The sequence below is a fragment of the Pezoporus flaviventris genome, unplaced genomic scaffold, assembly GCF_033815535.1.
Source record: "Pezoporus flaviventris isolate CSIRO_AGI_PZ_B2104156 unplaced genomic scaffold, CSIRO_AGI_Pfla_v1 ptg000223l, whole genome shotgun sequence".
Classification (NCBI taxonomy): domain Eukaryota; kingdom Metazoa; phylum Chordata; class Aves; order Psittaciformes; family Psittacidae; genus Pezoporus; species Pezoporus flaviventris.
Window position 1 is genome coordinate 33644 of NW_026892771.1, and position 27186 is coordinate 60829.

At 50.7% G+C, this 27186-nt stretch overlaps 1 protein-coding gene across 21 annotated transcripts in view; it reads left to right on the plus strand.

Annotated features, from left to right (window-relative positions):
• Positions 1-27186, plus strand: part of MAPT (microtubule associated protein tau) — a 43537-nt gene that overhangs the window by 8368 nt on the left and 7983 nt on the right. For 7 of the 21 annotated variants that reach the window (XR_009741402.1, XM_061442227.1, XM_061442232.1 and 4 more), the window contains 10 exons: positions 9615-9703; positions 10951-11037; positions 12366-12452; positions 13851-13916; positions 16693-17553; positions 20646-20701; positions 21855-22034; positions 22973-23102; positions 23700-23750; positions 24182-24447. Coding sequence is in view for 20 of the 21 variants with exons in the window: in XM_061442227.1 (XP_061298211.1) it covers positions 9631-9703; positions 10951-11037; positions 12366-12452; positions 13851-13916; positions 16693-17553; positions 20646-20701; positions 21855-22034; positions 22973-23102; positions 23700-23750; positions 24182-24447 (1857 nt within the window). In the remaining variant the exon portion in view is untranslated. The remainder of the gene's footprint in view (positions 1-9614; positions 9704-10950; positions 11038-12365; positions 12453-13850; positions 13917-16692; positions 17554-20645; positions 20702-21854; positions 22035-22972; positions 23103-23699; positions 23751-24181; positions 24448-27186) is intronic. The other 14 variants (XM_061442230.1, XM_061442246.1, XM_061442242.1 and 11 more) reach the window with 11 other exon arrangements.

Sequence of the window (27186 nt, forward strand, 5' to 3'; positions counted from 1 at the left end):
CTGTGGAAAGGACCATTGGCAGCAGCCAGCCTTCCTCCTAATTCCTGGGGAGGATGAAATGTACATGGATTTTGATTTATTTTAAACTTGCTCCTCCTTTAGCCTTTGGTGAGGAGGGGAGATAATGGTTTTACAACTCTGCCTGAATTTATGGCCTGCGTTCCCCTGAGGGTTGTCACTGTTCACACTGCCTGCGTCTGCTTTTGTTGCAAAGCTGCTTGTCAGCTCAGTAAAACTAGCATCAAGACAAGCCAGATTGCTACCTGATTGCCATCCCCAGTGACCCAAATTGGGCCAAGACCAGCTGGAGAGAGACATCCCAGTGCTAAGCAAGGATGTGTTTTGGGTACAGAGGTTTTGACTTGCTGTTCATCCTCACTTGAAATGCCTTGTTTGCATGGTGCAAACTTTGCTTCTTTGTAATGAGAAATAAAGGTACAAATGAAGCTTCTGTTGGGTTGTTCTTTTTGAAGTAAAAGCTTTGCATCTCAAACCCTGATAACTTGTGCTGGGTATTGGGAGATGCTGCTGCTGCCCACTGCACTGCTAACTGTTCATGCATGCTGTATGAAACCCAGGGCTGGAACAGGCACCAGTTCCCAGCAATAACATGACAAGGGAGATGTGAGAGCAGCAGAAATGCTTGATGAATGTCCTATTGTTTGTGTCTTTTGGCCTTAACAAGAAAAAAAGGCATTCAGGAAACACACTCTTGACTTTTGACCTCATATGAGACGTCTCTTTGTCACAAAAAGCAAAAGTAATGTAGCAAAGCTAAACAGAAGCTTAACATTCCCCCCTTTGAGCCCTGTCTTGTTGCATGGTGAGTGCTGGAATGAGGGCAAGTCCTGCTAAAGCCCTGAAAACTTGTGAGGTCTGTCGTGTTTGTTTCTTTCTGGGGTAAGAAACCACTGTGTCAAGAGTGTGTGACTCGTTCCCTGTATTTATAGAGAGCCTGTCCTGGTAAAGCATCCGCTGCATTCCGGTGCTGTCAGTCATCCCTGGGATGCTGGAACTGGACACTATGGGGCCAAAGGCTATTTGGTGCCCAGTTTGGATATCAAATGGCTAAAAGTAATGGCTTGGTGAAGTAAGCACTGTGGACAAGCCATGTTGTGAGGGTTTGTCACAGGTTGTGTAGGGACCTGTGTTCTTGCTGCTGTAGTTTTTCATAGAGTCATGGAATGGTTTGTTTGGAAGGGACCCTAAAGCTCATCCAGTTACATGGGCAGGGACACCTTCCACTAGAGCAGCTTGCTCCAAGCCCCTGTGTCCAACCTGGCCTTGAACACTGCCAGGGATGGGGCAGCCACAGCTTCTCTGGGCACCCTGTGCCAGCACCTCAGCACCCTCACAGGGAAGAGCTTCTGCCTAAGAGCTCATTTCAGTCTCCCCCCTGCATCTGCAATCTCTGCAGCCAGGAGCTCTGCAGTCTTGGATCCTGCAGAAGTGAAACAGTGCTCCCTGGGAAAACTCACCTGACTTGGCTTCTTCCCTGGGACAGGCTTTCTGTCAATGGAAGAGTGATGCCAGCCACAGTGGTATTGCAGTAGCTGGAGCAGATGGTGCTGTTGTCATTGTTTTAATGTGGATCCATGTGTTAAAACAGCTCAAAATGGCTAAGAAATGAAGGCCAACCTGAGAAGATTCCTTGAATAGTTACCTTGCTCTGAGAAGATTGATGTCCGCAGCACTTTCCTGCTTCAGTCACTGAGCAGGATCACTCGCATTTGCCAGCTAGAGCTGTGGCAGGAAGAAGGTTTTACATTTAATATCTTCATTACTGTGGCAGCATTGAATATTCACAGGTGCAGCAATTCAGGGCGCAGCAAATGTTGTCAGCACCGTGAAATCAAAGGAAGAGGAGCAGCAGAGATCAGAGCAATAGACATGTACGTTGTGACAGGCTGAAGTCATTCCTCCAAGACAATACCTTGGCACAGGCTGAAGGCAAAACCTGGATGGAGGCTCATGCTGGCATCACACACCTTCACCCTCTGCTGTGTTGGTGCTCTAAAGCCAGGGTGAGATGCCCTGTAGCACTACTGTCACACACCAACTCGGCTGGTAAGGGTTCAGTTTCTGCTGGTTTAGTGCCTTGAACCAGCTCCGCAGTTGGAGGTGTAAGGAATAAGGACCAAGCCTGGCTGGTGGAATTGCAGCCTTGCTGTGCCCACTTCTGAGGCAGGGGCCTCGCTCTTTTCATCTTTCCACAGTTAAAACATTGCTGCTCTGAGGCCAAGGAATCTATTTTAGGCCCTTCCTGTGGTGCTGCACACATGCACACATTGCTGCCTTGGTTAAGGTGGAAGGCAATATCAAGTGCCCAAATTTTCAGGTCCATTCACAGGTGTAAGTGAAGTTTTCTTCTCTTAACATTTTCTTAATTTAGGAAGCTTCTGGTTGCACGTTGATCTCAGCATCAGCATCATTTCAGCTTAGCACCAACCACAGCAGCATTGTCTGCCTTTGCTCAGGGAGAGGTAGGGGAAGGAAGCTGGTCTGCTGCTTGCACCGAGACCAGCTGGAGAGTGCAGGCGCCTCACCACCCTCCCAGTAAAGGGCTTCTTCCTTGTATCTAACCTGATCTTCCCCTGTGTAAATTTAAACCCATTACTCCATTAGGTAAATATTGGGCTTTTCCATCATTTTCTGTTCATCAGATAATTCCTGGTGCAAGCCTGAGTGCTGGTGAGCAGTAGGGAGGATGCTCTGATTTCCAGTGGCTTGGGCTGAGCCTAGGATAGGAAAAGTCAAAGAGAATTAGCTGGTAAATAAGATCTTCCTCCTTCTTTTTGATCCGCTCTGCATGTTCAACTGCTTAAAGGCTTCCCAAGCAAGCAGGATTTTGAGGGAGGAAGAATTTATCCACAGAGTATGTCATGGCTCTGTGAAATGCAGGATACTCTAGCAGGGGGCTGGGGGGAAATCCAAAGGTAAATCCTGCCAAAGAGGCTTCTCTTCTGTTCACAGAGAGACTGCTGGGGCTTCCTTTTGCTGCGCTGTAAGCCCCTCTGATGAGAGCTTTAATCTACTAAAGTTAGTGGCCTTAGAGACAGCCTGATCTTTGCATAGTAGTCTGGAATGGGAAAGGTGATCCAGAGAGCTGACACCCACTGTCCCCAGCCTGCTCTGTGACAAGGCTTTACGTCTCTGCTCTCCTTGCAGGAAGATGAAGATAGATCTTAGGAGAAGCTCTTCCCTGTGAGGGTGCTGAGGCGCTGGCACAGGGTGCCCAGAGAAGCTGTGGCTGCCCCATCCCTGGCAGTGTTCAAGGCCAGGTTGGACACAGGGGCTTGGAGCAAGCTGCTCCAGTGGAAGGTGTCCCTGCCCGTGGCAGGGGCTGGAGCTGGAGGAGCTTTAAGGTCCCTTCCAGCACAAACCAGTCTGGGATTCTGTGAATATGGGAATAATGATGTCTTTGGTGACCACTTCATGCTTTTGTCCTTAGTGATTGATGCAATTTTCGGGTTGCTATTCCTGCATTTCAGAACACTTGTCAGGTGATTCCCAGCATGTTCCTATTCTTGGAAGATGCCACCTTCATGGCACCCTTTTATTTGGACAGAGACATGCAGATAAAACCATTTCCCATCTGAGTCTTGCAGCTCAGGCTGGAGTTGTGTCCCTGGATAAGCCTGTCTCCTAATTGCCACTCTGCTTGGAGGCAGCTGCTGAGCTGGGCCTAAGCTGCTTTGGGATGGCAAATTCTGTTAGTTTAATTCTCAGCAGCTCTGAGGAACTTGTGAGCACGTGAGCATCCCTTGGCTTTTCTCTAGCATGCCCTGGAGACCTTTGCCAGCTGGTGACCCCAGCAGTTAGTTCCCGGGGCTCTTGGCTGTGCCTTTGTAAGAGCTATTTACTGACAGCTTCCCAAATCCTTGTGTCTTTGAGCCCAGCTTTTCTCTTCCCTTTTGATGCTGTTTGTCCAGAATTGTGGCATTTCATTGCATGGGGCTTCTGTGCCCTCTTACCACCCTCACCTTTCCCCATCTCCTTCCCAGACCCGGTAATATGCCATGACCTGGTGTGGGAGTTGTTTCTTGCCTGGTTTCAGGAACCTTTGGGTCCCAGGTGGGTGTGCATGAAGCCAGTGTGACCCTCTTGGCTGTGATGATGTTCCTGGGCCTCAAAGCTGTTCTGCTGCGAATGCAAACCCACCTCATGTCTGCATGGGAGATGTCCAGCTCCCAGAGAAAGGAGTCACTTAAGCTATAACATGGGGAAAATGTGGGGAAAAAGAGCAAAAAACAGGTGACAAAATGTACATTTTTGAGACTGTTTCTTTTTCCCTCCTATTGTTGTAAGAGGTATTTGTCTGTCTTTGAACTGAAGGATTTTTTTCTAGCTTTTTCCAGCTCCAAACTCCATGGAGTTTCTCAGCTCCTTCCATATTAGTGGCTGTGATTAATGCTATCACTGTCCATATTCCTGCCTCTGTCAGCTTCTCGGAAAAGCAGTGCTTGGAGATGTACACAAAGATGAAAAGGAAGTTGCTTATGAATTATGAAAAACCTTTCAGGCTGATGCTGCTTCATGGGGCTGTCACTCCATTTTAATGGTGTAATTCAGACGGACTGATGCTCTATTTGAAAGCCTGTTTGTGTTTGATCACCTTTCAGAGGTAACACTCGCATAGCTTATGTTTGGTGAGTATGTTTTCAAAGAATGAGCACTCACTCATTAGTACTGAGGAGGAGGAGGGCTGTGCCTGAGCACACAGCACAGGAGCCCAGGAGGCTTCACTCTGTCTGGATGATGCTTGGCCATTCTGTGGCTGGTGTGAGAGCTGGTTGGACCCATTGGTGTGTACCAGAGTGTGCAAATCCAGCTGGGATCTTCCATTGCGCTCGCCTTCTGCTGAAATCCCTGTGTTTCCTTACACTGTGTGGCTGTAACCCCCCTGTGCTGCAACAGATCTGCCAACACCTCCTTTATTTTGGGATTTGTGCATATGTAAATGGAGCCATTCCCACACTCGTGATCCCTGGAGCTGCGCAGTCAGGATTGCTGCACATCCAGGCCCTGCCTCTGTGACCGGGATAATCCCAGGGCCTGTTGATCCTAGGGCTGTAGCTGGAGTGGGGTGCAGCTGCTGACCCATTCCCTTGGCCGGGCATCGTGGGAGCACCCGTCTCCTGGCACCAGCCTGCTTGTGGGGACGCCTTTTTGTTCTCCTTTGTGACAGCGCTGCTGATGCGTGGCGCAGATGACACAGTGCTGAGCACCACGGAATCCCAGCTGTGGGGTACCAGCATCTCAGCCACTGGGCCACTCTCAATCGGGTATGTTGTTTTCAGCCTGCCTTTTAGTTACCTTTTAGTGCAGAGAAACCTTTTGCCAAGGGATTAAGACTTTGGGGCTGCTCGACTTCCTTTGGCATCTGAGTCCTGCCGGGTGGAGAGTGCAGGAGGTGGTTTGTGGTGGTGGCAGCGGGGTGAGGGCTCTGCTGTGGCTGTGCTGGCAGTGATGGGTCCTGGCTGCACTCCAAAGAGATGTCGGGATGCCCGTTTGCTGCCTGTGCTGGAATTGCTGCTGCAGACCGGGCCTGGGGCTGTGTGGAGCCTCATTGTCTTCAATGCAGAGGGGTCACCAGGCAGCAGGGGCATGCTGCTTTATGGGAGAAGTTTCCTTCCAATGCCCGGGGCTTACAGGTGTTCATGTATTTCATTTATTTATTGATTTAATTTTCTTTTGTAAGTCGGGTTTGCTTGTGTCTTTCCTGTTCTTCTTTCCTCTTTATGAAGCAGTGTGTGTAGCTGTCATCTTGGTTCCTTTTGGAGGAAGGCTGCAGCAGTGTTCAGTGTGGGCTGTGCTGGGCGAGGGGTTTGCCATGCACCAAGCTTTGCTCAAACAGTGCGACTTTTGCTGCTGTTGCCAGAGCACACCAAGCCATTTTTCTGATGCCTTCAAGCCTAGCAAGCTGCTTAGAAAAGACATTTGCAGGATGGGCAGCGGGGGAAGAGCAGTGCTTTAATTCTGGCTCAGTTCTGGGCATAGGTGCAGGATGGTGGCAGGGATGTGGCTCTGGAGGAGAGGAAGCCAGGTCAGGCTGGCATGGGTTTGGACAAGCAGTGGTGGTGGGTTTGCAGGCAATGTGGGGACCGTCACCTCGAGCTGGAAGGCTTTGATGTCAGAGCCTGCGAGAGCAGTGGTTGCTTTCAGTATCCTTGCCAAACTCCACAAGGAAAATATTTCTTTCCTCTTTAAATGTCTTGTGGGCCTTGAGCTGACTAATAGCTTTCATTTCCTCTCCCCAACTTGAGTACTGTCAATGGCTGTTAAAGGGTCACATCATTTCACTTAAGGCTTTTCCTTATGGCTTTGTGGTCCTGTGTGCTTTGAGGAGTAAATTGCTATTTTGGCTTCTAGCCCCTAACATTTTGTACAACACAGGCCTGCAGGGACTGTTCAGCTGCGAAATGCTATTGAAGTGATTGAGAGTTGCTCCTGGGCTGAGCCCGTTCCTCCTGCTCCTCCCAGCAAAACCTTTGCTGTTTGCCTCCTTGTGCACCCCATGGCACAGCTCAATGGCCCTGCTCACTGCTGCCTAAAGGGCTGCAGGTTTACAAAGAGCCAGGTTTGGGGAGGCTGTTAATTTTGGGATAAGCTGTTGCCTTCTAGATAGTGTTCCTGCTTAACAAGAGGAGTTCTGCTGGGAAAGGATAAGAGTCTTCAGAGGGTTTGTGCTTTATCTGCCGTGCAGAGGGTGCTGCTGAAGTTATCTCTGCGCAGCTCTCCTTGCTGCAGTTGTTCATTACTGAAGCATCACTTCAAGGTGGGGTTGGTTTTACACTTCTTAGACTGTTTTAGGATAATTTTTCCCCTTAATGGTTTTGTTTTTCCCTAAGAGGGATTTCCCCTTCCCCCACTCGAAAGGAAAACCAGGATTAGCATTATGGACTTGTTTCAATGTTTTCACACCATCTTTAAGCAGTCTAATCTAAAATATGCACTTTAATAAGGCTTAAATTCTCTTGAGTCACATGAGTTTGTTACCTGAGTAACAGCCCAAAGGGGTTTGTATAGAAGCAACTCTTGGTTTCAGCAGGACAGATCTGTCCCAAAACTCCTCATCATCAGTACGGTTTGGAGTGAGCGATGCTCTTAGCTGACATCTACAAAGGACGAAAAAGAGAGAGGGAGAGAAAATGAAGTTCAGCATCCGTTGGAGAGGCATAAAATGTCTTTGTAGATGCTGCTGAAGAGGACCCTGCGTGTGATTAGCTGGTACTTCAAATTCTGCTGGGAGAGCTTTGCAGTGCAGAGATAATGGTGCTGGCCACTCCTAGCCCACTGGATCACTTTGTGTGCTTAATGTTATTTATTTGCTTATCTGGTGCTGATGAAATTTCATCAGCACTGTTGTAATGGCTTTAAATCTCAGCCCTGCAGGGCAAAGCTGTGGGAAATGCTGCTCATGGGGAGGGGCAGCTTGTGAGAAAGGCGTTTGTTGAGTGGGCACCTCTTCAGCTAGAAGCAAGATTTTTCAGCTAAAACCAAGATAAAAGCAAGACCTCTCCTATGGAGCCAGACTGAGAGAGCGGGGCTGATTCAGTCTGGAGAAGAGAAGGCTCCTTAAGGGGGGACCTTAGAGCAGCTTCAGTGCCTAAAGGGGCTACAGGAAGCCTGGAGAGGGGCTTTGAACAAGCCAGCTCTTCCTGGCAGCTCTTGCCTCTGAAACATTAATGGCTGCATCTTACTGAGCCCACCTTGAGTCCTTTAGCTCTGAGGTGCTGAATCCTGCCATGTGTGGAGCTCAGTGGGAACAGGGTTGTTCCTGTGTGCAGAGCAGTGTTAGGGAGCTCAGGCAGAGCAGGATCAGCAGCTCTCACAAACACCCTGCCCTTGCTTAGTGCTGAACTAAGCCTTGGCAGGGCTTGTGCTGAATCATGGCTCCCTGCTGCTGTGCCAGGGGTGCTCAGATGCTAAATGCTCTGCAGAGAACTGGAAGGTCTGAGCTGTGTCCCCTGTCCCTGTGCAGCAGCAGAGCCTCTGGTGGGCTGTGTGAGCTCACCAGCTCTCAAGCCAGCATCCTCTCCGCATGGTGCCCCAAGAAATTCTAGTCCAGAGGCAAAACTGCATCTCTCCAGGAAGGCTGTGGGAGACACTAATTGCTCTTCTCCAAATGATCAGGTGGGAGGAAGAGAGAGAAAGAGGCAGAATGAGGAAACAGCCTCATTTAAATCCAGCACAGTGGATGTGGGAGCAGTTTGTCTCTGGGTCTGCAGTTGGGAAGCAAAGATGTTCCTGTCTGTGGATGCTGAGTAAACTGAGCTGGGCTGGGAGGGGTTGTTGGAGACCAGCATTTGTGAGTGGGGTGGGAACTGCTTCTCCCATCCACATTTTCCTACTAACAGACAGGTCAGTGCATGGGGAAAGGTGGTGTAATCAGAGCCTGTGTGTGTCTGGGGCAGAGAGGTCCCTCTTCTGTATATGCACGCACAAGAGCAGCACATTTATGTGTCATTTCACATTGATGCTCGTGCCCATGTTGCTTTTGTGGCCTGTGCACTAAAGGTTAGCATCATATTTTGGTATTTCAGTGCTAAGTACACCTGTAAATAACGTCAGGGAATGGCCAGATGAGACCAGTCACTGATCAATGATCAGTGTGATCAATGTGATCAAAGTGATCAATGTCCCTTCTGAGCAAAAATGAGGTGCTTAATTTATACTTTCATTTTTACATGTGAGTTCCTTTCAGGGCAAGTTCCCAAACTTCCTTAGTACCGTCCTTTCAAGTGGCTTTGTAGCTGTCTAAGGCAGGAATTGAATTGCAGTCATCTTGCTAAGGCTACCCCCTTGCTGCAGGTAACCCAAGCTGCACTGGTGGGTTCACCCGCTCCTGAGGGTCACAGCACACATATCATTACACTAATAGCTGGTTATTAGTCACTGCTGTAATTACAACAGCTATTGGGACATCAACAGCTACAAGCAATGTCTGCCCAACTGGCTTGGAGACTCAGGAGAAACATGGTCCCTGCTTCACACAAGTGGATGATGTTTGTTGATGACTTCCATCTCCTCCTGCAGATAGATGCACATTAGAAACTGTATTTTAGCACCACTCCAGTGTCCAGTCTCTTGTCTGTGCTTTGCTCCGCACCATGGTGTTGGCTACAAGAGTAGTACGAGAAATCTGGAGAGGGGCTTTGGACAAAGAGGCAATGGCTTTAACCTGCCAGAGGGGAGACTGAGATGAGCTCTTAGGCAGAAGCTCTTTCCTGTGAGGGTGCTGAGGCGCTGGCACAGGGTGCCCAGAGAAGCTGTGGCTGCCCCATCCCTGGCAGTGTTCAAGGCCAGGTTGGACACAGGGGCTTGGAGCAAGCTGCTTCAGTGGAAGGTGTCCCTGCCTGTGGCAGGGGCTGGAGCTGGAGGAGCTTTAAGATCCCTCCCTTCCAACCCAAACCATTCCATGACTCTGTATTTTTACAAAGACCATTGGTGGCTGCTGTTGTGCAATAGAATGTTTACTGCTCCTGGAAACAGGCTGACAAACCAACCCTGTACCATGGAGCAGCAGATGGGAACACCCCAGCGCGGCTGTAGGTGGAGGGGAGCTGTGTCAGGCTGTGCCTAACGGGCTTTGGTTTTACTCCCCTCTGCAGGTAACTTTGCTGAGAGATGGCGGAGCACCGTCAGGACGTCACCATGATGGAGGATCATGCAGCTGCTCAGGAGAAGCACATCCCATCAGGTGAGCAGCTCCAGGAGGAGGTGGTGGGAAGCCTTGCAGCCTTGCCCACTGCTGAGAGAAGAATGACCAGCGTGGGGTGTGAGAGCTCCTTTGAGATGTGTGCAGGTCACCCTGCAGCCAGGGGACAGTGGGTCGCTCACAGGATGCTCTTATGTTCACAGCAAGAGCAGAGCAAGCCCTGGTCCCCGACTAGTGATGTCCTTACTGCTGCAGCTTTGCACATTGTGTTTCTGTGGTCACTCCTTGGTTTGCTGTAAAAATCGAGCACTGCTTTTCTTTGGAGACACAGCTCAAGGGTGCTGCTTGCTGCCTGCTTTCCTCACCTGCACAGGGACATGGGGAGAACTGAACAGAGCTCTGGGAGTGGGGGCCATGCAGGAGGCTTTTGCCTCAGATTTCAGACCTGCATTTCTCAAGCAGCTTTCCCTTTCTCATTCCATCACGCTCCATAGCTGAGCTTGGAACCCATGTAACACCAACAGCCCTGTGAGACTCACTCCCAGCTATGCTCCATAGAAACATCATCTTAATTTTCTTTTCTTGAGGTACTTTGGCCACACCTTACACCAGAGAGAATTGTTGTCCTGGAGAGAATCCATAGCATCCATTCATCCCGGGTTCTGTAACTCATTTCAGTCTGGTGGCTCCTCTCTGCTTGTAGCCTCAGCTCTGCACATCACAGGTCCTGGGGTTTGCTTATGCCAGCTTGAATCTTCTTTTCCAAGTCATTTTCTCTAGTTTTCATTATTTAGCTTGCCCAGACTCCTTGCAGAGAGGAGCCTTGTGCCTCTTGCCCTGCTCTTCCAAAAACTGACTTTTGCAACCGACTCCTTGCACCAAGCCCTTTACAAACACTTGCTGGTTTGCAATGATTAGACCTAATGTGTCATGGAAGTGTCCAACAGCCTGCTCTGGTGGCTCCAGAAATGGCTGGGGGGACAACAGGGCCTCAGAAGTTGTACATCCTTTGTGCTTCGTTGCTCAGATCTCCTTTCCTGCTTGGGCCATGCTTTGCTGTTTCTGGCTGTCCGGTTCACTGGGCTTTCTTTTGCTGATGGGGTTCTGCTTGTTCCTTTTGGTGATGACACTGGTGCTTTTGGTTGGCATTTTCATGCTTTGCTTGCTTATTAGTCCAGGATTTTTATACCCTCTAGTTAGTTACTTGCTGCCGTGGATCTGGGCAATCAGAATTCGTGACACACACTCATAGCCAAAGGCCTTGTTGTAAGTATGTGAATGTTTTCCAGGCTATCCCCTTCAGATACCAGTTGATGATGGATCAGATGAGCCTGTTTCTGAAACATCTGACGCTAAGAGCACCCCAACTACGGAAGGTGGGAGCTCTTTGACTTACTGCTTTGAATCCATGATGGATGGGGTCGTGGTGAACCTTGCGGAAGACTCAATGTGCTGTGTTCTGGTGGGGTTCCTTAGGAGCAGTGTCTGCACTCTTGGACAAATGCTCTTCTTTAGTCTCATCACAAGTAACATTCGCCACTCTGCAGAGTGAAATAATGGACAGGGGGTTGGAAGGCAAGGGAAGGTGAAGTGTTTATTATAGGTCAGGAGGTTCTTTGCAGTTTGCTTCCTGGAGACTCTTTGCACAGTGGCTGGAAGGTCCCACTGGCTCAGTGCAGCTGGGAGCAGTCCCGTGCTGTGAGCTCCCAGGGCCAGAGGTTTGCATCCTTGTGCTCCCCCAGAATACTGGCAGCACATCCTGGTCACTGTGTTCTCTCTCAGAGTTACCTGGACCTCACAGCTCTTTTTTTGCCCCCTCTATTCACACGTTCATTGGTCCAGCATGATTCATGCTGCAGTGATGAGATGGGCAGAGTCTATACAGAAACCAAAACTTAGTGCTCATGTAAAGGTCACATTGTAGGACTCGGGGCACGTCTGTGCTGCTCCAGAGTGTTAACTGGATGCCAGCTTTGTAGAATAAACTTGATTCTGAAGGGCTCTAGAGACTTATTCGCCATTTTAATTAAGTGCACTTGTGTTCCTCTGGCTGCTTTAACCCTGAGTATCTGCCTCTTGGAGATGTCAGGTAAAGGCATTAAAGATGTAGCTAAACAAAGGTGGATGGAGATGCTTACCAGTTCTAGCCCTGTCCCGTGGAGGTATGGGTTCTGTTCCCGTGTGTGTGCCTCAAGGACTCAGTACATAGAACCTGGCTGGTGCAGAAAGGATATTGCCCCTCTTTCCAGTTGGATCAGGACTGTCACAATGAGCAGACATCCCTCTGGTAGATGGAGCAGGTATCTACCCGGAGTGCACTGCAGCCATGGTGCTCAGATGGTTTATGGAGTTATCTGTTGAGATATTCTTTCCTGCTCCAGACTAGGGATGCCCTGTGCACAGCATCACCATGCACCCCCATCAGGCACCTGTGGCTGCCTTTAGCTGTGTATTTCCAGTCCATTCATAGTAAAGTCTTCAGCTACATGAGGAGTATGCTGGAGATGTGCGGGCTGTGTGGCAGAGGGGACAGCTCCCGGTGTCCCTGTGATGCTGGCTTGGCTATGTCCTGCTCGGGTGTCTCCCTCCCCAAGCACTGGCTCCAGGGAGGGAGTTTGGTGCCTTCCTGAGTTCTTCAGGCACGTCCTGGCCTCCGCAGGGAATTGCCACTCGACAGCTGTGTGAAAGCTGCATTGTTTTTCAGATGCCACAGCACCTTTAGTGGAGGAAGGAGACCACGAGGATCAGGGTGGTGTCGAGCAGCACGGGGAGATCCCAGAAGGAACCACAGGTGAGGGAGACCGAGGTGCAGTTTCATCTCTTGATGCAGACAGAGCAGAGAGCTGGACTGCTTCATGCTTAAAAATAACACTACGAGACCTCCTGCGGGCGTGCTTTGTTCCTGATGCTTTGCTCCTTCTCCACAGCCTGCAGACATCATTCCTAGCTTACAGTTGTCCTCTTGCCTTCCCCATCCTGGGGGAAGCTCGCAGCCTTTTCTTCTCTCTTCCTCAGCTCCACATCTGCCAATCTTTCTTTCTGGTGTCTCCGTGGTGGCTTCACTTCCCATCTCCAGGCTCAATGCTCACCTGCAGATCCTGTCATCCCTCTGCCAGCACTCTGCTGGCGAGGTGCTTACTGCAGGACCTCGCTGCTTGTCTCATGGGTGCTCTTGCTCAGCCCAGCCCATGCGGGTGTCTGGGAAGTGGCAGGTGAAAACCAGGCCACTGCAGCAGTTCCGTGCCTGCCAACATGTTTGAAGGGTAATACAGAGGAAGTGAAGGGGCTAATTCGGCCTGAATGCTCTGTGTGGAATCACTGCACCTAGGCCTGGTTTTCCAGGGAGGGATGAGGGTCTTGCAGCTCCTGAGAGAGTCAGGTCTCTGTGTGAAAAATGAGTATATGTCCTCTGTGTGGTCAGCATTGGCTTTTCCTGGAAGCATCTGGCAGGTGATGGGTGGAAATGGGTTTCAGGCAGTGCCTGAACACTAAAAGGAGCCCCCAGTGCTCTCCCTTGGGCAGCCACATTGTCTATCCCACATCCAGTGGGATAAAGCAGGCTGCTGGTGGAGAAACACAGAGTGGCTTTCCTACTAGCAAGGATGTGCATTCTCTGCAGAACTGTGACACAGAAATAGAATTGATTCAGCTGGTTTGAAAGGAGTCATATAATACATTGAAACAATTCTGGTAAAGACAGCCCATCATTGCTGGGAAGAAGATTGTGCTTCTCTAATGTACCAGTATTCCTAAAGTGTCAGACTGGGGTTTACTGGTATCAGATAGCCTCGGCAGAGCTCATTACAGGGAGGTAGGTGATAAACACCAAGAAGGTCGAGCTCAGGTAAGAGGTGTTAAGGTGAGTGCTAGGCAGGATAGGAGAGAGGATTTAAATCCACATCCTCCGTGCTCCTTACCAGCCTGTTTCTGCACCCGAAGGAGCTTGTACTAACCTGCCACCCAGGATGTGTGAGCTGTGACATGCTCCTCCAGTCTGGAACAGTTCAGGCTGAATAGATGTACCAGGAGCCACCGTTGGTGTGGCTTGATTCCCTTTCTGCTCCTGCCCTGCTCATAGCACAGATGGGCAGGGTCAGCAGGGAGGTAAATAAATTCTCCAGACACAATCTTCAAACTTAATCCTTGTTTTTATAATGGTTTTCCCCTTCTTTCTCTGAACTGGGAGCAGCTGAAGAGGCAGGTGTAGGAGCCACTCCCAACCTGGAGGACCACGCTGCAGGAGATGCCACTCAAGGTTAGTGATCATCGGTCCCTGGGCTGCCTACATGTGGGGCTGGGGGCTGGGGAATTCCCTCCTGGAAGGCAAATGCTCTGCACTGTATGAGCAGTTGTGCACTTTTCCTTGTTCCTGACATGGGAGGGTCATACCTGCTTTGAATGCTCCAACATCCTCATTTCATAGAACTACAGAATGGTTAGGGTTGGGAAGGACCTTACAATCATCAGGTCCTTCTCCTCAGGCTGCTCTGAATCTCTTCTCTGCCCAGCCTGTAGCTGTGTCTGGGATTGCCCTGACCCAGGGCAGGGAACTACAGCTTTCCGTGCACCACATTTCTCTCTCAGATGGCTGAAGCCCTGATCCTTGTTTGTCCTCCACGCTGAAAAAGGGAATGGATAGCGCTGGGATGGTGTTAGCCAGTTGGAAGTGCTTAGCACTGAACAGAGGCAGTTTTGGGCCCTGCATGTCACACATGAAATAAGTGAATGTTTGAATTATGGTGTCTCTTTCTAATGTGAACCATGTCTCAAACCTACTCCCTGATGCCCTGACTGTAACAGTGGGTTTTTCCCCATCCCAGCCTTAGGGAATGTGACTGGCAAAGCCAGGCACTGAGCATCTTAGAGCAGTAATTAATGCCTCTGCTCAGATGAGCCAAGAAACCATTCAGGGACCTCTTGGCTCTCTGGAAAGCCTCTCTTGACTGCTCAGGCAGGAAAACTTGATGGGATTTTCCCAGAGCACCCAGTGCTGGCTTAATTCTGTGCCCTATGGGGCAGTCACACGGTTCAGACTCACTTTGATGTCGCGTTCTTGTATCCCTGATACACCATCGTCCTAATTTGGTGCTCTGTTTGAAATCTTAGTTAAACCCCATTTGTAAGGTAGTTCTGTGTGCAGGAGACACAAATTCCTCCAGTTGCTTGGGCAGCATCTTTCCTTCTCATGGCTGCATCAGTGCATTTGCAGACATCATGTCTTTTACAGAAGTAAATAGGTCTTTGCCTTCTCCCTGCGGGGCTGAATTCAGGTTGTCTTTGCTTTCCACACCCAGATGAGCACAATTCTGTGCAGACTGCTCCCTGCAGTTAAATTTAAACCTTTCTGCCTCCAACTCTTCAGTATTTAAAACAGTGTTGCTACTACAAGAGAGAAATCAAGACTGTTGGCAGAAGGAGGGTGAAGTTCTCTCTTCTGCCTGCCCTATTCAGTCTGGTTCTAAGCTGCTGTTTCTCACCAGAGTTTTAGTAGAGGCCTTTCTATGCTGCCCTGGGATCTTTCATCTCTCAGGTATGGGGACATAGAGCTCACTGGAGCTCTGATGCAACCTCTGTGTGACACTTGTAGGTTCTTGTGTCAATCGTTACTTCTCTGAAAGTGGACTTGTAATGATTCTCTTGGATTAGGAGGAGAATGTGATTATGGATACCCAAGACTCTGTGTGTGTGTGGTTATCTCGTTCCTGCCTTCATTTCTCCTGTTGTGGGATTAGAAAAACTGATCTTTGCAGTGAAGATGGAGCATGTTAAAATGCTTGTGGAGTCTCAGGTGGAGAAACGTTTCCTGCTTCACACATTGTACCCTGCTGGCATTCTGCCTGCTCTTGACCTTGTGCTGCACATTGCCCTCAGATCCCCTGGCAGCTCCTGGGGGATGGAAGTATAGCAATGAACCCTCATGAGCCCACTGTCCACATCCCTGGTGCGAAGTGGGCTGGGATGGTCAGCTGGCTGCTGCATGAACACCCCCCAGATCCCTGGGGCTTTTTGATGCCATAATGCAAATATCACCTGCCAAGAGGTGCCAGTTTAAGGTTGGTTTCTCCACCATTTCAGAGTTCTTTGTGTGGGAGCTGCCCTTATATTCTCTTAAAACAGGGAGAACATTGATAAGAGTCAGTCTTGACTTCTCTTACTGTAACCTTGTTTGTTAATTTAAGGAAGTGGCAATTAGAATCTCAGTGCTGCAGCCTCTGCTCCAGGCTCTTGAGTTTACCTGATCAATGCTCAAACAGACTCAACACTACTTGAAGCTGGGTAGACTCCTAACACTAGATGCACATTCTTATTGGGGCAGTTGACTTTAAAGCAATTTACCTCCGTTCAGGGTGAATTCCCATTGCTCAGAGCATCTTTGCTTCAGTTGAATGACTTTCTAACAGATAAAAGCTCCAGCTGGCTTAATGCAGCAATTGTTGAGTGAAATTGTGAAGGGCTGTGTCATGCATGAGATCAGCGGTAGAACAGAATTCTGTCTTTTACCCCCTCCAAGCCCCCAAAAGGGAGATCTGTGTCTGTGTGACCTTAGGTTTGGGCTTTAAATGGAACTCTTTCTACTCTGCCCAAATGGCAGCAGCAGCAGCACTGGAGCTCTGATGAGCCTGGGTGGCTGCACAGTCCAGAACTGCTGTGGCTGTGCGGCTGCATGGTCCAGTGGTGGTGGTAGATCAGAAGATGGGTGAGTTCCTGGCTTCTGAGCACCTCTGTAGCTAAAGCAGCTCATGGAGTGCAGATGGTGGTGGTCAGATCCTATTGCCGCCTCCAGGACCAGGTCCATGGAGGTGTCTGATCTCCCACGTGCTGTGGTTGTCACTGTTCCTGATTCCAGGGGGGTCTGAGCTTCTTTGAAGCAAAAGCCACTGTAGAAGCAAGTTGTCTGTACAGTGGGACAGTGTGAGGCTTGCTTTTATCCTGGTAATAGAAATTTTCAGTCTCTCTTCAGCATTATGTGACTGCTGTTTTGATATACCTGTGCTAATTGTCTGCCCATGCTTCGTACCCTGCATCTTCAGCTCCGGGGGAGCCAAGCTCTGCAAAGCCACAGCCTGGCCCCCAGGAGCCTGTGGGAGGTGTGATGAAAGGAGGAAGCCAGCCCACAAAGCAGGCAGCTGGGGCTCTCCAGCAGCCTCTGCTGCCACCTGAAACAAAGGCTACAACAGCAGCTCCCACCAGAATCGAGGTCACCATCCCAATACCCCTGGATATGTACCAAGACTCCAGAGCATCCGAAGACAAGAGTGAGTTGTGGGATCATCGAGGCAGAGAAGGCATTGGTGTAGATCCGGCGCTGGGAGCAGAGCTGGGTCCTGAGGTGCACACTGAGGGGTTGGCAGGAGCTGGTGGCACAGAGGAGACCCATATTAAAGATGGGCCATCTCCTTTATGTACCAGAGCCCCATTAAAAGAAGATGCCAGTGGACAGGAGAGAGATGAAGACCGTGACATTGATGAAATGTCTGAGCAGGGTTTGCTTTCTCTGGTGGCTCAGCATGAAATGGGCTTGTGTCCAGCAGCTAAGGAGGCTCTTAAAGAAGACAAGTCCAAGGGTGTCCTCAGAGACATCCCAAGAGAGGCACTTCTTGTTGAAGCTGAATCACATAAAGCAGAAGACCAAGAGGAGAGGAGACAGCCACTGGGAGATGAAGAAGGTAGAGATGTCTCCCCATCAGAGCCTTCAGAAGTCATCTCCCAAACAGAAGCTGAGCCCAGGGAGGGAGAAGATTCTGGACCCACAGAGATAAAAGATGATGTGCAAGGCAAAGATGCTCCTTTGGAAGAGGTTCTGCCAGGTACAGGAGAACGTCAAACACCCAAGAAGAAACCTCCTGCCCATGTTGCAGATAAAGCCACCAGTCGTGTCCCTCTCCTCAAAGGTGTGTGCTCCATTTGCCTGCCCTGAGCTCACACTGCTGGGGGCTTGCTCACGACAAGGCTGCCTGAACCAGCCCTTCAGCTTGCTGCTACCTCTTGAATCCTGCCGCTTGGGACATGGCCTGGACCTCTGCTGTGAACTGATCTCCAAAGCGCCGCTGCTTCCCCCTCCTGCTCCTTCCCTCTTTAGTTCCACCCCGGATGTCCCGGCACACTCGGTTTGCATCCCTTGCATGGTGCTGGCGTGTCCCCAGTCATGCTTTGTTCACCTGGTTTTGTTTTGGTTTCCCTCGGTCTGTGGGGTAGGCACTTTAACTCACACCCAGGGAAGATGAAAACTGGATGGCCACAGCTGTGGTGTGTTGGAGTGGGGCTAAACCAGTGCTGGTTCCAGCAAGACATGTGCCATCTGGTTTATAGAATCAGAGAATGGTTTGGGTTGGAAAGGACCTTAAGATCATCCAGTTACAGCCCCCTGCCGTGGACAGGGATGCCTCACACTAGGACATGTTGCCTGAGGCTCTGCCTAACCTGACCTTGAACACTGCCAGGGATGGGGCAGCCACAGCTTCTCTGGCCACCCTGTGCCGGTGCCTCAGCACCCTCACAGGGAAGAACTTCTTCCCTATATCCAGCCTGAACTTCCCCTGTTTCAGTTTGAACCCATCACCCCTTGTCCTATCACCACAGTCCCTGATGAAGAGTCCCTCTCCAGCATCCTTGTAGCCCCCTTCAGACACTGGAAGCTGCTCAGAGGTCTCCACGCAGCTTCTCTTCTCCAGGCTGAGCAGCCCCAGTGTTCTCAGCTTGTCTCTGTATGGGAGGTGCTCCAGCCCCTGGTCGTCATCGTGGCCTCCTCTGGACTTGCTCCAACAGCTCCATGTCCTTCTTCTGTTGAGTTCACCAGAACTGCACACAGTTCTCCAGCCTATCGCTGACATAAAGAGCTTCACCTCCTCCCCGTCTGCCTGGCCTATCTCTTAAACAGCCTGTAACCTTCCATCCCAGCACTCCAGTCACAGGAGCCATCCCACCATGTTTCTGTGATGCCAACAATGTCATATCCCCTTAGCTGTGCACACATCCTTAATTCCTCTTGTTTATTCCCTGCGCTACAGGTATTTGTATAGAGGCATCTGAGCTGAGCTCCAAATGAAGCCGACTTCAGGCTCCAAGCATCTATTTTAGGTGTTGGCATCTGACTGGGAGTGTTGGGATGGATTGATGCTCTCTCCCCCAGCACATCTAGTTTAAAGCTGCCTTGACCAACCTGGTGCATCTTACATGTGCCCACTCTCTGGTGCAATAGCTCCTTATATTTGCTTTCTTAAAGAGAAGGGAGGAGGTAAAAGCCAAGTGAGACATCAGGTCTAACCCCACATTGATCCTGTTCCTTGTGCTTTACCCTTCAATACCCGCTACTAACTGCTGCTGGAGGTGAGGTCTGCAGCTAGAAAGCATCCTGAGGCGATGGCAGCTGTGGAGAGCGTGTCCCCTGGTGGTCCAGGGCTGTGTTTGAGGTCTTCTGGGGCGTGTGAGGCCTGGCTCTTGGGTGCATCTCAGTGTTGGTGCCTCTAGGCTGGGCAGTCACTGTCCTGGGTGAAGATGTGAGTTCACACTTTAACACCGGTGGTGTCTCATCACATCGTACCTCAGCTCTGGCTTTTGAGAGTCTGGGGGAAGCTCTGCCCTTCTCCCCAGTGCCACATCCCAAAAGCTGGCTTGGCTGCTTCCATTAGCCTGGAACTGCTGCTCTGCTTTGCAGCAGTGTTCTTTGCTGTGTGGGATTCATGAAGAAATTGTTGATGGAGCTTTTTCCATTGGAACTAAAGCTCATAACATATTTCTCATCGTTCAGTCCCTAATAATCCATCGGGAAGCTGCGCACACGTGCTACAGGCATTGGCATGGCTTAGAATCCCTAACATCAGAGCCTGGAAACCATGGTGGGGTCAAACAGCTTCAATAGGAGGAATAGGAATCATTTTCTTTAATGGTTTTATGGTCTTTTCTTCCTTTTCCTTTGTGTTCATCTCCAGCCTTGCTCCATCTGCAGTGTAACTGGATTTGGGAAGGGTGGTGCATCCAGCAGCTCTGGGAGTGGCTGCGATGGGTCAGTGCTGGATTCACAACATTGTTCATGTCACTGGGAAAGGGCTGACCCACCAGGACAAGTTTCCAAGCCACTGGGGAGAATATCAGCAGCTTTTCCTCCCAGAACAGGGAGGAATTAGCTGAAAACAGGGAAAAGGGTCTTTGTTATGAGTGCCTCATAGTGCAAACATCCTCCCTGTTGCTGATCTCCTAAGCAGCAGTACTGCAGTCTGTGTGCAGTTCTGTGACTAATGGGACAAAACACTGCAATACTGTCAAGCGTCACTCTAAGCTTGATACAAATCAAGCAGGACAAGAGCTAAAACCTTAATACTCTGCAGGGTCTGACCTGGATGCACAGGCTGCTGGGGAGGCAGAAGGCAGGAGACATCGGGTTAACAATGGCCTGGGGTAAAAATGCTTTCAAAGCTTAACAGAGCTCATCACAGAATCCCACACTGGTTTGGGTTGGAAGTTCCAGCCCCCTGCCATGAGCAGGGACACCTCCCACTAACCCAGGTTGCTCCAAGCCCCCTCCAGCCTAGCCTTGGACACTGCCAGGTGCTGCTAGGATTGGGGCATCCTTCATTTAGATGACTGTTAGAACCAATGGGTGTTTCAGGGAGGGAGACTCATGTTTAGGGTCAAAGAGAACTGTTCTGTCCTGAACTGAACAGATGCTCCTGGAACTGAGTGCAAATCTGGGCAAAATGGTTTCATAAAGCTTTTGTGTGTGTGTGTCTGATGTTCCAGTGATGACTAACACACTGTTACCTGTGCACAGGGTGATCTGGTAACCCAGAAAGAACGTGTTTATGCTGTGGAAGTATTTCTGCAAGAAATGAGTGACTGTTTCTAAGAACAGGATTTCATCTAATGGGGAGCAGGACCCTGGAGCACCCACCCAGCATGCATGTGGCTGCAGAACAGGCATTGTCATCTCCCTGGGGTTTACTGGCCAGTCCCAAGGGGTGTAACTCTGTGTGTTTCCATTGCTCAGGTCGTATTGACAGCAAAGACAAGGAAGGGACTGAAGCTGAGGAAAAGAAACCGAAGGTAAGCTAAGAACTAAAACCAGAGGTGCCACCAACACACTGAAGTGCTGAGCACATTCCTGGCTCCCTCTCCCACCCTCCTGGACCACAGCTGTGCCTCTTAGGAAATCTTGTCATTATTTTCCGTTCTTCCATCTCCCTCACAAGAGTGTTTTATGTTTTCTTCCCTCACCCTGGGTTGGATGGTGCAATGCGTGATGATCTTTGAGGGTGAGGAAGGGAACCAAACCTGAACCAAACCTAAACCAAACCTGTAGCTCGTGGGGTTGGGTGGATCTTAGAGAGCTGTTTCCTCAGCCCAAGACTGGAAAGAGGGCAGCTGGCTTTGCTGGGCAAACTGGTGTGGAAGCAGACTCAAGTCCATGTTGGGCTGGAGTGGGGTCAAGCAGTGTCACAGTGAAAGGAGCAAGGCTTGTAATTAAAACTTAAATTAAATAATCTAGGCCTTGCAGGTGAGGAACAGAGTTTGATAGTGGGTAAATGCCAGATGTTGAAAGATCTCTGTCCCGTTGCTTGTTTGAAGGAGGTTTAGTTCAGGTGAGCATTAACATGGCCAGTACCTGGGTGAGATGATGGACAAGCTGATGGACAGGTCAGTGGGTGAAGAATTAAGGGTAAGGAATATACTCATTTCAAACAATGTGAAATTGGGTCTTTCTCTAGGACTGTTGCAGCCAGTTGACGTGGTACCAAGAAATAGTCTAGACAGAAGCAGAGATCCCTTATTGACAGAGCAGGAGGGATGGGGCTGAGAGACCTCAGTGCAGCCATCTGCAGCTCCCAGCAGTGCTGGTGTTGATAGTGCTGTGTCTGCAGCCTCTTTGCCAGTGGAGCACAGGGAGCCTGGGAGGCAATAGAGCAATTCAGGGGGTAAAAGGTGCCATTGGTGTGGAGGACAGTGGCATGGGCAGGCTGGCACTGGTGACACTTCCCCAGAAGGTGCCTGTGTTGCAGCCTATGGGAGGAGTAGAGCTGAGGTATCTCTGGGCTGTGCAGCTCTGTGCTGCAGGGAGAGGGCAGTGCAAGCCATCACCTACCTCACACCAGTTCTGCATTGCACCTTCTAATCCTGTTTGATGTGGGTGAGCCCCTTTTGTTTCCCTCCCATACTGATTTGTGTTCTGTTCCACTTTTATTTTGTTTCCATGTTTAAGAACTCCTCACCCTGCACTGCCAAACCCCCAGGGGATAGACCCTGCATCCCCCCCCAACGACACACCTCCTCTAGCACAACCCCTTCGAAAACACCCTTCAGCCCTGCTTCCACCTCTAAACGAGCCTCTTCTGTCACATCCCGAGCTGCCAGTACAGGAACACAAGAAAGGAAAGCCAAGGTAAGGGGGTGGGGATGGTAGAGAGGCAAAGCGGCCTTGGGGAATACCTGAAGGCATTCTTGACAGGTCTGACTGTTAGTGCTTGGCCAGGCAGTCTCTTTGTGCCCTGTTCAGTGGAGAGGGTGGGATGTGCTTCCCCTTCACGCCAGCCTTGGTGCTCAGGTTTGGTATTTGAAGCAACTGGGTGCATCACACCAGCACATAGGCCCCCTGTGCTGCATTACAGCAAAACCATCTCACTGCTGCAGGGTGGTACCTGCTCTTCCTGAGGCATTTCCAGGGCCCTTTCTTGTTTTGCAGCTTTATGGTATGTTTTATGGGTGCGTTGGCTGTAAACAGCAGATGTATTTGAAATGTGCCAGAGCCAGATCTGCCAGGTGCTACACAGAGCCTAGGGAATGCACCCACATCCCTGTCTCACTTTGCAGTGTAAGAAGTAGCTTGGAGTTTTCCCTTTGTGGTGTTCAGTCGTGCAAATACTCTGGTGGTGAGGGAAAGAGCAGGGATTGCAGGTTGAAGACAGTGGGATGTGGTTTGAGTGTATTACAGGTGGGAATAAAGGAGGTGCTTGGAGTCTGGCACTGTGCTCCTGAATGGAGCCTCTGGTCCGGTCAATGAATTTGGGCCTACAAGAAATCTGGTGAAGGACTTTTTACAAGGGCAAGTAGGGATCGACCAAACCTTTTAACCAGGCCTGAGTGTGAGGTGGATTATGTAGCTGAAGCTAAGGGCTCATGCAGGAAAGTGGCAGGAGTGACTGTGCTGTGCTTGTCATAAGCACCGTGATGGGAGACGGTATAAATGGGCACATTGCAGGTACCTGTGTGTGGGGAGACCCATGGGAGCTCCTGTGGGCTGTATCTTGTGTGGCTCTGATCCATGAAGGGTGATCCCTGGGCATTCTCCCCTCCATCAGCCTTTCCCCTTTGTGTCCCCAGGGCTCAGAGATGAGAGGTGGCACGAAGGCCACGCCACGGTCTGGAGCCGGGCAGGCTCAGAGGAACTCCACCAATGCCACGCGCATCCCAGCAAAGACCCCCACGGCCCCTAAGACACCCCCCAGCTCCGGTAGGTGATGGTGAGCACGGGTGCTGCTGCCTCCCACGTTTGTCTGCTTTGGGGGTGCCCCCAGGCTCTCCATGCAGTTAGGTGGGGGTCACACGCAGCGCTAAGGCAGGGCATGGCCAGCAAGGTGAGGCCAGTGTGGTGACAGGGAGCTGCTCAGCCTTGTCACCAGGCTGTGTGTGCAGAGCTAGGGATGATTCCTCTGAAGGGAGCCTCTCTGGATGCTGCTTTGTCTGCTCTGTTCATACAGTTGCCAGTGTGTAGGAGAGGGCAGTTGCTTTATCCCTTTGGGATTTCCTTCAGTTTGGAAGATTTAGGCAGCTCCATTTGTTAATCCATCTCTTCCTTTTCTCTTGACAATATTTCACCAAGAGCGGGGGCAAGAGGATCAGTTTTTCGAGTGCAGGAATGGAGATTAGCACGTTCTTCTCAGAGAAGAAAACCCCAGAAAGCATCAGGCGTTGAATTCCCATTATAAATGGTGCTTTTCACTGAATATATGTGTGTATACTTCATACTTAACCAGAGCTGCATAAAACCTTGAATCAATAAAATTTCCAGCTTTATTATGTTTAAACATCTTTCTCATTCATTAAACAGGCAGAAAGGAGCAGAAAAAACCACCTCCTGCAGCAGCAAAGTCCGAGAAAGGTGATGTCTAAGAGTTTTCTCTTCTTCCATTTCTTCTCAAACTGGGGTCAGTTCTGAGCTGCTCAATGATCAGCCTTATTTAATGCCATAAAAGTATTATGTATAAATGCTTCCAAATTCCTAACAGAAAAGTGGTTTTATCTATAATTGGTCACTCGTGCTTGGGTGGGGGTCTTACCAATAAGCCAGTCAGTGAAGATATCTTCCTTCTGAAGGCAACTAGGAAATTGCCTTTAGTCACAGTTTTCACCTCAAAATGAAGTAGAAGGAAGTACAGCCATCTCTCCCCTGCTGCTGGGCTGCAGTAAGAGCAGCAGGTGGGCCCTGGGGCCGGGCACATCAACCCCATACAGTCAGACAGTGAGGGAGGAAAGGGTTGTGTACCCACGTTGCTTATCCTGTGCTTGCCTCCCTCTATGTGCGAACTCCAGGTGAGCAGCCAAAGTCTGGAGACAGAAGCGGTTACAGCAGTCCCGGCTCCCCCGGGACTCCCGGCAGCCGTTCCCGCACTCCCTCTCTGCCCACCCCACCAGCCAGGGAGCCCAAGAAGGTGGCAGTGGTCCGCACACCACCCAAATCTCCTGCCTCTGCCAAGAGCCGCATCCAGCCGTCAGCCGCGCCTATGCCGGACCTCAAAAACGTCAAGTCCAAAATCGGCTCCACTGAAAACCTGAAGCACCAGCCCGGAGGTGGCAAGGTAAAGGTGGACTCTGCTTTCCCAGGGGCATGCCTGCAGGGACAGCGGGTGCTTGGTGCTGTGCCTGGGAGGGGAGAGCCCTGCCTGGAGCAGCAGCGGCCCGGCTGGGGTCAGACGTGCAGCAGCGGGCAGCCAGGCTGCAGCTGGTCTCCAGCCTGCTTCTGCTTTTCGAGTCTGTTGGGTTCACTGGGTTGGGGACTTGTCTGAAGTTGCTCGCTGGCTTAGTGCAGTGCAGCTGTCCTGCAGAGAGCTTGGGATGTGACACGTCAACGCATGGACTGGCTGCCAGGGGATTGCCATTCCCTCGTGGTGTCCAGTGAAGGAGAGCACATTGTGACCTGCGGCCCTAAAGAGTCGCAGGGTCAGGGTTGTGTTTCTGCATCCTGTACTGTGGTCTGGAAGAGTCCCTTCAACACTGCCTCTATTCCTCTGTCAGGGAGCAGACAGGATGGTCTCCTCCTTGGGAGGCTCCCAGGCTGGGCACTGTTTTGAGGATGTTGTGATTTTGGATCCAGCTCTGTTGGCAAGATTCTGGATTGTGTTCTGCCGTTAGGCACTGTCTTGCTCCATGATGCATGGCCAGAACTGGGAGCATTGCTATCCATGCACCCACTAGTGCTTTTCACTCCCGGAGAGGCTGTTTCACAAGCAGCAAAACAAACTCTGTGCTCCAGGTGTTTGGGAATGAGGGTCTCATGTTAAATTTTGCAAGCCCAGCAGAGGAGGGTTTGGGTGAGGGAATAGGGTGAGCTAATCCATGCATGCAGCCCCAAGAGCAGCCATGTGGGGTCACACAGCTCCAGCTGAGGTGGTGGCTGCTCATAGAATCATTGAATCCCAGACTGGTTTGGGTTGGAAGTTCCAACCCCCTGCAGGGACACCTTCCACCAGAGCAGCTTGCTCCAAGCCCCTGTGTCCAACCTGGCCTTGAGCACTGCCAGGGATGGGGCAGCCACAGCTTCTCTGGGCACCCTGTGCCAGCGCCTCAGCACCCTCACAGGGGAGAACTTCTTCCCTCTATCCAGCCTGAACTTCCTCAGCACCCATCTGACCCTCTCTGCACTGCTCCCTTGCACTGCGTGGCTGTGTCCTTGCTGCATGGGTAGAGACAGGCCGGCACCTGGTTCCTCTGAGTGGTGCAGGCCCGGTGGCTCTTGTACACATGTTCAGTGACAGACCTGCAGGTCTGATGGCTGCTGCAGTGAGGATTCCCCTCTGCTTGTGCCCTGCAGACATTGCTCTGTGGCTGCTCATGCAGTGCATGCCATGCTGTGTGAGTGGGTAGCTCTGAACGTTTACCTTGGCATGGGAGGAGGTTTGAGATGGCCTCTCTTCCCCATTTTAAATAGCAGCCTGCTTTTCCATTCCCTTCCGTGCTGGTGATTTACTGGGGAATGCACGTTTTGCTTTGTGCTGCAGACCTGGCTGTTGGACATGAGCAGAGCAGCACGTGTCCATCCAGCTGCCTGTGTTTGGGGGCCCTCCTCGTTTTCCTGCTTCAGTTTTTCCTGCTGCCCCCAGAAAATGCTGCTCTTGAGGGCCCCTCACATTCACTGTACATCACTTAAATTGTTTGCTCGTCCTTTTTAATCCTTTTTAATCCTTTTATGAGGGTCTTTTTTCTCTGCATCTCTGTCAGGCAACATGTTTATTGTTGTCACTGAATTGGGGACAATTCATTGCTCTTTGCAGGGGAGAATAGCAGGATGCTCTGCTGGGGATTTTGTAGGACACGAGGCTGCTCTTAGCAGAATGGTTGCAGCTGGAGCAGAAGGGGCTGATTCCACAAGTTTGATTTTAGGGTGGCCACAAGATGGGTCTGGAGCCTGCTCCCAGTGCAGATGCAGACCCCCAGCTTAGGGAAACAAATGACATGGGGCCCACACACCAGAAGTCAGCCGGGCCACATCTTTTCCAGTGTTTCTGCATTGTCTGAGCACTTTTGTTGTTGCTGGATCACTGAGTATGGCTCTGGCAAAGCCTGGTCTAGCTGAACCGCATCCTCATTTGCAGGATTAGCTGGTGTCAGACTTGGTAAATGATGCTAGAGGCACGAGCCAGCTTTGGTGCTTCACTAGGGGGGTAGTGAGGAGCAGGCTGGGGATGTGCTGGGATGGAGGGTGAGGTTGCGTGCTCAGCCAGCTTTGGGGACACTGTTGTCCAGGCACTGCATGTGCAGTGAGTGGGGTGTGGTGCTGCTCTCTTGGAGGATGCTCTGTCTCTGCCTCTCATGAGGGTTGTGCTTCAGATGGGCTTTCTCCTGAGGGATCACAGGCCTTATGTGCCTGCTGGGTTTTACCTCTGGTTTATACTTGCACAGGTTGTAAAGCCACTCCAGTTTGTGTAGGGGAAGGAGCAGGGACAGTCTTCATCTTTGTGTTGTCTGGAATAGCTGCTCCTGTGCATGGGGTCACTCCAGCATAGCTGCACTTCTAAAACCTAGACAGGGAAAACAGCTAAATTAGTACATACTAAATGGAAACAGCTTCATTAGCACAGAAATGTGTGTGTGGTGGGGAGGGCAGGCATGCCTGGGGACTAGAGGGTGACATTAGCGTGGTACGTGCTTCCTCCGTGGCACCAAGCCATTTCCAGCCCCTCTCCCAGGTGAGGTGTGTTAGGAATAGGCAATAGACATGTTGCATCTCCTGCCTTTGGGGTGGGCTTTCTCTCCACTCTTATCTTTCCTCCTTCCACTGAGCTGAAGCTCAGTGCACTGGTGTTTGCTGCCCAGCAAGT